We start from the raw sequence: 13,588 nt of genomic DNA, 5'->3' as shown, positions 1-13,588 counted from the left end.
TTTTTCAAATTAATTTTCTGGCGCTTTGAGCACGACAAGCTGAGTGCCATGAAGTTCCATTGTATTTGAGAGTGAATTTGAGTCAATTTTGGGGTGAACTATCCCTTTAAAATGTTGTACAAACTGCAGAGCTGAATAATCATATCCCAGTAAAAATTCTTGCAGCCTACTGTTGGCCAGATGGCTCAGAAGCGAGCGAAATTGGTATTTTCTGAACCATGTCTTTCAGCGGTGAGGAGTGGCACTCCTACAATAGCCGCATCTGTGCGTGTGTTCGCATGTGTGTGAGTGCGTTTGCATGTGTCACATAAACGCACTTTAATGCCATCACCATTACTGAGGGCTTGCTAGACAGATGGCCTGATTTAGCGACTACAGATTACAAGCCGTTATGGCCTTGTGTAAATTCACTCTGGCCAAAACAACATGCAGCCTCTCTTTAGTTTCCCATTCAAACAAATGGAAAAGTGCTCATGCACGGCACATGGAGGCCCAATCAATATGTGCGCTCCTATAATGGGAGTGGAAGGGAGGGAAGCCTTTATTAAAGCTCTTGTATCTCTATTCCTCTCTCTGGCTGGCTCTCTGTTTGCTAATGTCACTTATTGGTTCCAGTTCGGAGAGCCTTGGCTGTCGTTGCAGTTAGAGGCTCATACTCCACCCTTTTTTTCCCTCCACAGGCCCATATGGGTTGCCTCCGAAGAAGGAGCCGCCAGCGGGACGCACCACCAACAGAAACCCAGGTAAGCAGGAGACCAAATGGAGATAATCCTCAGCGGATCCATCCATAAAATGGATGGATCCGCTGAGGGAATAAGCAAAGACTGGTAGATAAAAAGAAAAGCAGCGGGGAGAGGGAGGGAGAAGGCGACAGATGGAGAATGTGCAGCGGTGACATCTGTGGATCTCTCTATTTAATTCCATATCTTTCTCTCTCCTCTCTCTATCCCTCTCCTCCTCGTCTCTGCGCCCGGCCCCTCCGAGCTAAGTGCTGCAGGCGGGGAATGGATGGCTAATAGCTACCTTGGGAGAAGGACAAGAAAAAGAGAGGGAGGAAGAAAGAGGCAGGAGGAGAAAGAGGAGAGAGGGCAGCAGGAGAGAGGGCCAGACCGGCGGCGACATTTCAGAGAATTATTATTGTCATTAGTTTAGGTGGCCTGGATTTCCGTCTAGAGAGAGAAAAGAAGGAAGGAAAGAAATGAGAATTACGGAAAGATGAGGGGAGAGAGGAGAAGAGACATAAGGGAGTGATGGAACAGAGTGGGGAGAAGTGGGAGGCATATAAGGAGGAGAAAGAGAAGAATAATTGAAAAGCAAAGAGGAGAAGGGAATAGAACTACACTTTTAGAAATAAGGATTTCCAAGGGGGTTCTACCTGGTGGGCTGAGGTTCTACCCAGAACTATTTGCTTTTGAAGTATTCTTTTTTGAAGAAAGGGTTCAGTAGGGTTTTTTGCACGACTGAATGTTCCATCAAGAACCCTTTTCATCCAAAGATTCAAGGGGATTCTTGGAAGAACCCCTTTGATGGATTCTAGATAAAAAAAAACCCTTGGAATGTAGAGGCGTTCACGGTAGAACCCCAGGATGTGTTCTAGATGAAATCATTTGAGTATAAAAGAGTTCTTGGTGGAACCTCCTGGGTTGGTTCTAGATAAAACCCGTAGAAGATCCTGTACAGAACCCTAGAGAAGGCTGCTGAATTGAAGAATTCTTTCATCAAGGCTTCTTTGTACCTTAATATAAAAGGGTTCTCAGTAGAACCCCCTGGGTGGGTTCTAGATAAAACCCTTTGAATACAGAGGGGAGTCTTGCTGGAACCCTCTTGGTGGGTTCTTGTTAGCACCCTGAGAGGGTGAAAAGATTTTGGGTGGAGACTGGTACACCATAGAAGGGTTCTCTGTAGTACCTCTCATAGGGGGTTCTGGGTGAAACCTTTTGTAGATGGTTCCCCCTCTGAAAGGGTTCCAGGTAATGCCTTTATAATTTTTTCTAGGAACCAAAAGGGTTCTCCTGTGGGGAGAAGCCAAAGGAGCCTTTATGGTTCTATCTTGCCCCTTTATTTCTAAGAGTGTAGGAGACGGAAATGTGGAGGAGAGAGAACATCAGTTGTGTTCATGTTCTTTCTTTTTTTGTGGTGAATCTGTGTACTATACCAAAGGTGTGAATTGGGGTGTTCACACATTGTCCAATCACTTGTCCATACCTCACATAGGTGTGAACTGCATGTGTGAAGTAAGCAACAATAGTATGTATTGGTTTTTTTTTACTAGAATGAGAGAAATAACACAGGACACACTACAGGAGTGATTTACATCACACACATAATGAGGGATTTTACACATTTTTGACTCTCACATGAAGACATATTAGCACGCATGTATCTGAAATGATTGTTTTGACTCCTGACACGACAGTTGTGCCAGAATTTCTAATGCTGGTGTGAATACACTCAAACTCGTCGCAGCTAATAACTGGAATATTGCGGGTTATTCACAGTCGCTCATTTTGTCTGTTTGTTCAAACCTGATCCTCTCCAGGGATGTAAACAAATACATCAGGATATGAACAGATAATCCCTCTCTGGACAGATATGCATGGCATCTGAATTTTTTGAGACACAATTTGCTGCGAACTACACACAGAGTCATAAATCAAAACACACACACTGCTAACTCAGTCTTTATAATGCTGGCAGGTTCTCAGATTTGCCCAAATGCAAACAAATAACCCCGTAGGCTTAAGACATAGAGTTGTAGATGGTTTTAGATTCAATATTCAGAAATTCAGCGAGGTTCATTCTCAGTAACTTTTCACCTGATGAGTTGAGCAGTGCAGGATAAAACTGACTGTTGTGGCTCGGGTATTATTTTTACCTCATAATCTCATACCGAAGCCTGGCACTGTGCGCGACTTGACAGTAATAAAACAATAATATAAATGGCAGTAGATAATGATTTTTAACAGCTTCCACCCACTTCCAGTGTAAACCTGAATACAGGTATTTGTGTGAAATAAACAGATATAGGTACAGATTTGATAGTGTCTTTCAGGTGTGTCACATATGCAGGTGTTACGAGTGTTTTCACACCGGCACTCTCACTTCCCCCATACTTTTTTTCCTGAGATACTCAAAGATAAAACCAAATTCAAACCTGTAAATACGTCAGTTCAGAGAATGAGTTCCCCCATACATGAAATCCTGTTGGTTGAGTTAGATGGGCCATCCAGCCAATCACAGCCATGGGTAGATAAAAGAGTTGAAGTGCAGCACGTGTGTGTTCAAAAACAGCAATGACTTTTAGTGTCATGCTTTTCACAAAACATAAAGACTTTTTTCCCCTTATATTACCCATAATACACTGATGATACATTATCTAATCACACTTTTAAGACCATATAAAATATACAGGCCACAGGTTAAAGCTGGATGGACTTCTTTCTTCTAGCTGAAAAATGTCAGCTACCATTAGCTTGCATTAAAATTGCTGGTTTAATGACTAATGACGTTAGCTGACACATCCATAACAACATAATGTTACAAAAATAATTCTCCATGACTAGCTAGTTAAATGCATAATATGTCAATTCTGCCACTATGGGATCAAACTATGAAACAAAAACAAAAGGCGTTGTTTTGTTTGATGATGTCATTAAGTGGTATGAAAGTTGTTTTCTTCATTTTAAAACAACCTTCATATCTGATGAAAATCTATCTGACATGACTCGCAAAATTATTAAAGTTTTATTCATGTTAGGTTAGTCAGTGTCCAACATATCTTGTGTTTTCTCAGAAGTTATAATAATGAGCAACTAGCTGGCAATGGCTAAGAGGGATCATACGGTTACCTTGAAGAATGCTGTAAACGTGGGATAATTTAAACAGAAGACTCGTATGTCAAGCGTTTTTAGACATTTTACGTGGAAATGTTAGAAATTACAGCTTTAAATAGCTGTGTCTTACTGTGTTATGAACACTGGTGATTATAATGTCTTGGGGTGGAGGGTGTGGTGCTACAATGTTGATTTAAAACTCATTATTATTTGAATACGGGCTTTGTGGCACTCATGTCTCACCACTGGAACCCAGAAACTTTTAAAATCTATTATTTTGCATAACACCTACATGACACTATGACTTGTTATTTCAATCTAAATTTCAACTCCTGTTCCAGTGTTAATGGCACTATTGCTATGATTCTATTCACCTGTTTTTCTGCTCATTTTGAGCTTGTGCAATAAAAAACAAGGTGAGTGAAACCACCAGAAATACTTTTTTATTTCAAAGTTATTGAAAAAGATGGAAACAGAATTTTCTAATACACTGTCTCTGCATCTTCTGTTGTGAAACAAGGTATTCAGGCATTCATGCCATGCTGTCACTCAGTTAGAAACCAAACTGAAAAACACAGAATAGATGAGCAAGGGTGTCAAGAGTGTATGCAACCGCAAAGTCCCTGGTGCAACATCAAGCCCCCGCTGTATCACCACAGCGGCTGATAAAACACTGCTTCATAAAAGACTCAGAGTTACTGGTGCTCCATTAATTATGTAATCTTTTCACATCCTCTTAAATGTATTCATATAAAGGTTGTTCATGGAAACACACACATTCACACTTCATTTTTGACAAAATTCTGACATTAAACAGTTGAAAAAATGTAGAAAAAAATGATATAAGACCAACTACCTCCTGGAATGTGAACTTTACTGAAGAATTAGAAGGGAAAGGACGTCTGGTTCACAAACAGGGCTAGGACTATGTTATCACCTCGACCTGTTTTTTCATTCCTGACCTGTTGCATGTCTCTCTCCAAGGTGAAACTCACTAACGAAATAAAAAATAGGGAGTCAAGGGGCGAGGAATGTGTCAAAGTCTGAACTTGTGTGATTAAAAAAAAAGCGAACACAGGAGGGAGTAAGGAGTGGAAAATAGGGGGAGCGAGAGGAGAATGCGGAGGAGGAGAGGTGAGGGAAGAGGATATAATAAAGAGAGCCGGTGAAAGGCGGCGATCATAATGGAGATGGAGAATGAGGGATGTTGGGTTAATGGAGGGAGGAAGAAAAGCGGGCGGAGGAGAAGGGAGTGTAATCGACGTCCGGCATTAGCGCTTTGCTCCCAGTCAGTCCAGCGCGACGGGGGGCCTTTAGCAGCAGGGGGATGAGGTGTGTTAGCATGGATTTGCCTGCATGGTTGTGTATGTCTGTATCTTAGTGTGCATTTGTGTTGCAAAGGCGCTGAGCTCAGAGCAAGGTAGGTCATTACGGCTACAATAACCTGAAGGTAGCGAGAGCCACGGAGCGAGGGAGGGCGAGGAAGCGGAGGAGACAGACAGCGAGAAAAGAAAGGGGATGTGTGCCAAGAATAATGATAGACCTATCCAAAGGCTCTATATAGCAGCGACTCGCATTACCGGCCTTAACCAGTTCGCCACACACATTCACACGGTCCGGTGCCAGAGCCGTAGCCCCCCCCTTCTTCAGCTCTATAAACATACACACACAGAGATGCACACACTCATACACGCATCCAGACCATCATCCACCTGCTGAGTTCTGACCCGACCTCCTGCGGAGAGAACTGTGAGCTCGGAGGCTGTGAAGATCTTAGGTTTCGGGCAGACACACAACAGACAGAGGGAGCAATCGTCTGACAAACAGAGAGATAGCGTGACAGACGGTTTGATAAACAGACAGACAGATAAAAAGACAGACAGACAGGCAGGAAGGCCAGCAGGCAGGCAGGCAGTGAGGCGGAGTGTGTGGTCTGGTGGTAGGAGCAGAGCGGGGAGGTGCTCTTCATGTGGCTGGCTGTAATGCTAAGTAAATACAGTTGTTAAGGTTAGGGAAATAGAGTGTGTTACCTTGATACACACTGCGGCTTAGCCAGGCTGTCCACAAGAGTATAGACTGTACAGTTCTCTCAGACTCACACTGAGTCAATGGACACCCCTCCACATTTTATAAGCACTGCTGTCCACTTCACTGCATCAATAAAGAGACCACATATAAGAGATTTGCTGCATACTTACTGCATTCCACTGGGTTAAGTCTCTGCAGCCTTCACTACCCTCTTAGAAATAAAGGCACTAAATAGAACCATTAAGGGTTCCTCAGCCTGTCCCTATAGGAGAACCCTTTTTGGCTCTTGCTAGAGCCTTTTACTAAGGTTCCAATCAGAACAGAGTCATAGAGTTCTACCTAAAACCCAACAAAATCTGTGAATTGTTCCTCCCAGAACTCCCTATAGGCCATTTTCCACCAAGTTAGCAATGGCTCTTGAAGCAGTTCCACTCAAGATTCTTGGAACCTTGGTGCTATCTAGCGAACCAACCCTTGTGACCTCCAGTTTTGAGCAGGAGGAACCAACTTTTTGGGTCCTGAACCTATTTATTTTTGTGGAAATGGTCAGAACGGTTCAGAATTAGGTTCTTGAACCAGGGTGGAGTTGGTACCATGTTTGTGGAAAAGGGCCCTATGAGAGGTTATAAACCAAGCCCTTCTCTTTCTCTCTTGGTAATTGATCCACACAGAACCCACTCTGGGAACCTTTCCACCTTCCAAGTCTGGAGATATACTTAGTTTTCAACCATGTGTTTGTGTTCACATAGCATTAATTTAGGATGTTCACAACCATCGCTTCAAATGGATGCAGAATACACAAGGCAGCCATGATGCATATGCAAATGCATAGTTAAAAGCAAGCATGTATGGTCTAAGGATGCTAACGAGAACCAGAATGTTTTACCAAGAAGCCTTTTATATCATGCTACAAAGAATTCTTGATGAACTCTTGACAAAGAGTTCTTCAATGATATCAACAACCCTTGAATAACTATTTCTTCCAAAAAGGGTTCGTTGGAAGAAAACGTTTCTTAATGGAACCCTTAGTCTTACAAAGAACTTTTTGATGAACCCTTTCTTCAATAAAGGGTTCTTTAGAAGCAAATGGTTCTGGGTAGAACCTCAGCCCATTGGGAAGAACTCTTTCGGAGCCCTTATTTTCTAAGAGTGCAGAGCTAAACCAGCACCATTACTCATGTTATTGTGGTACAGAGCCATAAGGATTGGTATGTTTATTTAAAAGCTCATGAAAACACAAATTGTGAAAGCAAGCTGTGTTATTGCTCTGCTATATTCCTGATGATTAATATGCTTACATAAATCAAAGGGAAACACTGAGAGCAGCTTGTGATACTGTGGATATTGGAGTAAGATTGTTCTATGATTTGTTACAGGCGGCGCAGGGAACTCCACCCAGTCTCGAGGACCCAACAGCTTCGGAAGTGAAGGCGGGGGTGAGAATGGGCCCCTGCAACCCTCCAACATTGCCCTCATTGCCGGCGCCGCCGGAGGCTCTGCCTTCCTCCTGCTGGTGACCGCCGTGATCTGCGTGGTTTGCTACAGACGGCGGCACGCCAAGCACTCGGACACCCACCACCCTCCGCTGTCGCTGTCATCGCTCACCAGCCCCAAGCGGGGAGGGGGCGGGGGCATCTCCAGCTCCAACAACAACGGCTCAGAGCCCAGTGACATCATCATCCCACTGCGGACGTCGGACTCCGCCTACTGCCCGCACTACGAGAAGGTGAGCGGAGACTACGGACACCCTGTCTACATCGTCCAGGAGATGCCGCCTCAGAGCCCGGCCAACATCTATTACAAAGTATGAGACGGCTGGTGCTCCGGCCGACTGGACACATCCACCTCCCTCTAACCATTACCAACCAACCCCCCTGCTCCAAATGAAGCCACAGCAAAGCTCGCCATCACAACTCCGACCCTGAACCCCTCAATACTACCAGTATTGTCCCATGGACCCCCCACTCACTGCCCCGTGAGCCCGGCCACAGTTGTGTCTCTAGCTGAATAAACCACCCCACCCCATCCTCACACAACTGGGCCACCAAGTGTGCGTTAAGGGCGATGTTGTATCGTACATAGCCCTTTTTAACAAGGCCCTCACGAGTGGGCGAGAGCTTCTGAGTACCCCCTTCTTGCTAACTCAGAGCTAAACGAGCCCCACCCTTGCTGAATTGAAGAGTCGTCCCCGCCAGTATATGTGTGTGTGTGTGCGGAAACACACTTTTTTCTAGGAGGATGGACATGGCGTTGGGACTTGAGATGTTTTACAAAAGAAAAAAAAAGAGAGAAAGGAAAGGACTTAAAAAACTACACCCCTGATCCCACTTAGCACCGGAGAACTCTGATTCCCAGAGGCCATACCTGCCTAAGCTCACCGCCCCGCCCCCTCAGAGCTCCATCAGCCAACCAGAGACCGGCCCCTGCCACTAACTCACCAATAGGATTCTAGTTTGTTTGTGTTTGTTTCTCCTGAGAAAACATGGGGGCCTTGGACTCACCCAATCAGCAAGCCCCGGGCAGCGGTCACATGACCAAGGCCCAAGGCCTGAGGAGGTCTGACCAATCGGTGACACTCAGAATCTTGTATATTTTAATAATGCGTGTGTGTGACCGTGCGAGTGTGCATACGACTTGGATAATAATTATGGCGCTGCTGCTGCTCCACATTAGACGTGTGCGTGCAGTTAGTGTGCTTCAGTACAGCAAGTTTGCATATGAGTTTGCATATGCGTGCGTGGGGTTTAGTTTGTGTGTGCGTGTGTGCGCTTTGTGTGTGAGTGACTGTGCGTATGCGTGCGTTCTTTAGACTTGTCTTAAATACCAAAACACAAAATAGTGAGCGAATATCAAAAAAGTGAGATTTTTTATCGCTATCAACACTTATAGATTATATATATGAATATCCAGTAAATAATTTCTAGATGTTTTTTTCTGTTTTCTATTGTTTTATTATTTCTACCCACTCTGTTAAACTACACTTCTGTTGCTAGAACATTTTTTATCTGCTGTTTTTGTTTTTCACAACTTAGAATGACCTTGTTTCCTTCCTTTTTTCCCTTTTTGCGTTGTATATTAATTTAATCCCTTTTTTAATTTTCCCGGCGAACAGAGGTTGTGTCTCTCTTCCTCTCTTCCCTCCCTCATTCACTCCCTCCTTCCCTCCCTCCTCCCCCCTCTTACCCACCCCCCCTCTAGGGTCTCTGAACTCTGTGTATATTTTTATAGCTCCTTGTACTATGCTGTAGTTTTGAAGTTTAGACCTCGTTTGTGGAAGTGTTGAGGTAGAACCATCTATGAAAGTTTTTTTTTCATACGCTTTTTTTGAAAACGCAGAAGTGAAAAGAAGTGAGGGGCGGAGGCGGGGGGGATCGGTGATGGTGATGGTGGGGAAGGGGGGCGAGAGGGGATGAAATGAAAAAGAAGAATAAAGGAAAAGAACAGGGCGAGAGAGAGTGCTGTCTGGGGAGGAGGAATAAAGCGGCATCTGAATGCAGAACTTTAAAAAAGAGAGAAAGAGAGGAAGGGAGGGAGGGGGGGCGAGGAAAGAAAAGACTGCGAAGGAATTGCACACTAAAGAAAAAAAGAAGCTGAGGGGAGGGGAGGATGGGAGCAGCAGGAGTGAGAGATGAAGGATCCCAAGGAAGGAAGGAAGGAAGGAAGGATGGAGAGAGCAGACGAAAGAGTGGCTGGCGAAGGAGAGAAACCTTTTCTTTGAACGGAGGGTCTGAGCCTCCTAAAACGGAGGTGACGGACCAACAGCCAAAAAAACAAAAACAAAAAAAAAAAAAACGGATTTCGGAGCAGTTGAACTTTAACCACGGAAAAAGGAGAGATCATCACACACTGTCTCTCTCTCTCTCACACACACACACACACCGTGTCACATGTTACGTTAACATGAGGTGGCACATTTCAGATTTGCTCCTCTTTTCCGCCAAAATTTGTGTTGAAATGCATCTCTGTGTATCACACGCACACGCACTCATTAACTGCGGACACACACCAGAGAAATCCCTCGGGCAGTCAGTACACTCTGTTTCTCTCCGTTTGACACACACACACACACACACACACACACACATACACACCCTCCCACACAACCCACCACAAATTTCACACCTTTTAATGACTGTCACAAATGCCTACTGATTGCATTGAGTGACATACATTCACTCTCGCTCCTGCTTGCAAAGACATTCACACACACACAGACACACACACACACACATTTTCACCCACACTCGACAAAAAATGCTGATTGCTTTCATATGACTCTGTATTTCTGTGATTAAGACTAACCCGATGGACATGGGAGGGATGAAAAGAGCGCTTGTGTGCGATGTGTTTTCTCCTCTCTTTCACACACACACACAGACACACACACATTTACGCAAACACGCTAGTGCCCAGCACCTCGACCTAGAGGGCAATAACACAACGCTGTGTTCTGAGGTGCAATATGTTCACATGTGCATACTAAAAAAAAAAAAAAGCTGTTTTGTGTTGCTCAAACATGTTTATGGCTTATGTGTAAACTGGGTGGCAGTGGAGAGCTTACGCTTTTATTTCTTTTCCACACACACGCACACACACTTAAGGCCTCCAGTGATGTAGCCATGTTTCCTGTGTGAAGCCAGTGTTAAATCTGGACCTTACATTTCTCAACTGTGTTTTTGTATCAGTATCTAACATCATTATAATGAGATATCTTTCATAAAAGTGTCACATTCGTCCGAAATGACTTTGTTCAACACTTTGCTGATGATATGTTTTTCTACCATGATGAGTTTGGATTGTATTTGACTGTATCGAAATTGATTTCAAAGATGAAATGAGAGGAGAACACCTCAAATTCTTCTTTTTGTACAACTACCGACTTGTGTTTTTTATGTATGCTGTTAAGTCTATGTCTATTTAAACATGCTCAGAGTACCTAAAATATCCTCCAAGCCAAATGAAGTGTCTGTTTCTCTCTCTTCAAAAATAACTTCTGCGACTCTTTTTGGAGCACTCCAAATCCAAAATGACAGTATTTTTGTTTCAAAAATGGCTGCTGCCGCAATGGGGTGAACAAATCTTCCCGGACTTTACGGCGTCGACTCTGACTGAAAGAAGCCACTGCCCTGTTTTCAGTCCATTTCGCTCCCTCTTCCCACCTCCCTCTCAGCAGAATGTCAAGTATCTCTTGGACTCAAAGTTTTTTTTTTTTTTTCTTTTTTTTATTGTTTGATTTTCATGTCGATGTTATTTCAAAGTTGTGTCTCTGGCTCTCACTGTTTGTGTTTGACTGGTCGACTCAACGTGTTGGCTTTTCTAAAATCCCACGGACACAGCCACTGGTTGTCATGTTGAAAAGAGAAAGAAGAAAGTGCTGTTTCTATGGAACGGGGCAGAGAGAGAAAGAGAAAAAAAAAAAAGCAAAGCAGCCACCGCCGAGCTCCCTCACCTCTCCGTTGTTGAAAGTGTGTGTGTATGTGTGTGTACATGTGTGTGAGTGTGTGTTTCTTTGTGCCAATAGACAGCGAGCGGAGGCCGCCGAGCGAGATGGCTCTCGTATGTTAACGTGTTGAAGACTTTGTATTTGGGACACCTCTGTGTGAGAACGGTTTTTTTGTGTCCTCTCCTCCTCTTCTTCTCTCCTCCTCCTTACCCCCTTGTCTACTCATCACGACGACCCCTGAACCCCTCCCTCTTCCCTCGTTCCCTTTGCCCCCTCCCATCCCCTTCCCCCCCAACACACCTCTAAAAGAGAGGAAAAAACTAGTACATTCCTGGTTTGGAAAAAAAGGTTGAATAAAAAAACAAACAAAAATGTTTAAGCACCACTCTTTTGGTCCTGTTGTGTGATTCATTATTGTGTGAGGGTCTGCTGAGGTCTTTTGTTCTGCTGCTGCTATGTGTGTGTGTGTGTGTGTGTGTGTGTGTGTGTGTGTGTGTGTGTGTGTGTGTGTGTGTGTGTGAACATGTATTACTGATGTTGTGGGGAACCTGTTTATACACTCACGTTGTGGGGACCCGCATGCCTTGTGGGGACAAAATGCAAGTACCCATACCGTAAATCATATATTTCAAGATGAAGACTTAAATTAGGGTTAGGAAAAGGTAAGGCCTAGATTAAGGATTAAGGTTAGGCAAGTAGCCAGTGTGGGTAGGGTTATGGTAGGTCTCCAGGAAATGAATGTAAGTCAATGTAATGTCCTCTGAAGTAATGGAAACACAACTGTGTGTGTTAGAGAGAGAGTTCCTGAGGCCCACTGGTAACCCTGCCTTTAATAGAAGGTCTCTCCCCTTATCTCTGCTTTGGGCTCGTCTCAGCAGGGGCTCTTTCACTGCCTCTGCTAATAACACTGCCATTTCAGACACACACACACACACACACACACAGGCTCTCCCACTGGTGTTATCAACAAGTTATCAAACCCGGCTTCGTTAGTGTTGAGTGTTGCTTGGCAACGTATTGACAGAGCTGATTTCATTCTCTCTAACACCCCTCTTGCTCCTCTAGTTCCCCCTGCCTGCCTCTAGCTTTGTGGCGTGTTTCCATGGTAACTGTTAGCGTCTTTTGCTCCTTTCCAAAATTTCATCCGGATGTGTATGTGTATCTGTGTGCGTGTGTGTGTGTGTTAAGTTACTTCCAGAGTATGGTGTGCCACCAGGGTGGCCTAGGGTGAGGTGACCAGGCAGCTGCCTTCACCCTTTGATCTGCGGTGTGTGAGACTAGATCACATGCCACACACACGCACACACACACACACATTCACTGACCCTCAACTACACAAACACCAACACATGCATCCAATCTTATGCACTGCCACACACACAAACACACGGCGGGCGGCATTGATCCTGGTAGACACTTGTCAGTGCCTCTGCCATGACAACCTGTCACTGAAACTGAGGCCAAGTACAATGAAGGTTGGCAAACAGTAAACATCCATTCACCAGCAACCTGCTCAAGCTGCTAATCTACCAAACACCTTCACTCAGTGTCACCACTTCCTTCTGCTTCTGCAATTTTGTCATTTTCCTTCCTGTTTTAAATACACTTCTTCAGCAGTAGGTTTTCAACCATAATCTCATAAGCCATAATCATAACCTGCTTGTAAACAAAACAGGTTATTTACTCTGACTAGGGTTTGGAAACAAGACCTGGTTTCTAATTAGACCTGTGCCAGATTTAAACCAGTTCCTGTCATTTCCTGCAGTGTCTGTAGGTCTTTTTAGCAGCAGACATTTTGACTTGTCACAATAGGAAAAGCACAGGTGCTGGTGGTGATAACATTAATGGTAACACTTTTTTTTTTGAAGAAATGTGCATGAGACTGTCGTGAAACTGTCATCACTATGAATATTATATTCAGTGGTACCACTTGGACTTGTCATAAAGATGTCGTTATAAGACCAGTTTGATGCCAGCCACAGTTAATATCAAATAGTGGTAAGCCTACTTTAGCAACAAGTAAACTAGCTCGCTGCTAGCTGTACATCTGTAAGTCAAAACCAAAGATGTAATGACATCTTTATGGCAAGTCCAAAATATGCCACTTTAGTTGAGGTCAAGGGAATGACACACCTATGATGGTATCATGATCGTGTCCAAACCATCCAGTGACAGTATAATGTAATGTTAAAACATAAGCTAAACAGTTTCTTCAAGTTGTGATCACAATTATTGGTTTGATTAACGTCAAGGTGTAATATGAAAGATTTAATCAATGTCAAGT

General features: G+C 44.0%; 1 protein-coding gene across 1 annotated transcript in view; it reads left to right on the top strand.

The window, feature by feature from the left end:
• efnb3b (ephrin-B3b) overlaps positions 1 to 10,819 on the top strand; it is a 111,946-nt gene extending 101,127 nt beyond the window's left edge. The window contains exons 4-5 of the mRNA XM_084711682.1: positions 681 to 743; positions 7,238 to 10,819. Coding sequence (XP_084567808.1) covers positions 681 to 743; positions 7,238 to 7,671 — 497 coding nt within the window. The 3' untranslated portion in view covers positions 7,672 to 10,819. The remainder of the gene's footprint in view (positions 1 to 680; positions 744 to 7,237) is intronic.
• The last annotated feature ends 2,769 nt before the right edge of the window (positions 10,820 to 13,588 follow it).

The sequence above is a fragment of the Lutjanus erythropterus genome, chromosome 23, assembly GCF_056507025.1.
Source record: "Lutjanus erythropterus isolate fLutEry1 chromosome 23, fLutEry1.hap2, whole genome shotgun sequence".
NCBI classification, from domain to species: domain Eukaryota; kingdom Metazoa; phylum Chordata; class Actinopteri; order Lutjaniformes; family Lutjanidae; genus Lutjanus; species Lutjanus erythropterus.
The sequence above is the reverse complement of the archived record's forward strand: the minus strand, read 5'-3'. Positions and strand labels throughout refer to the sequence as shown.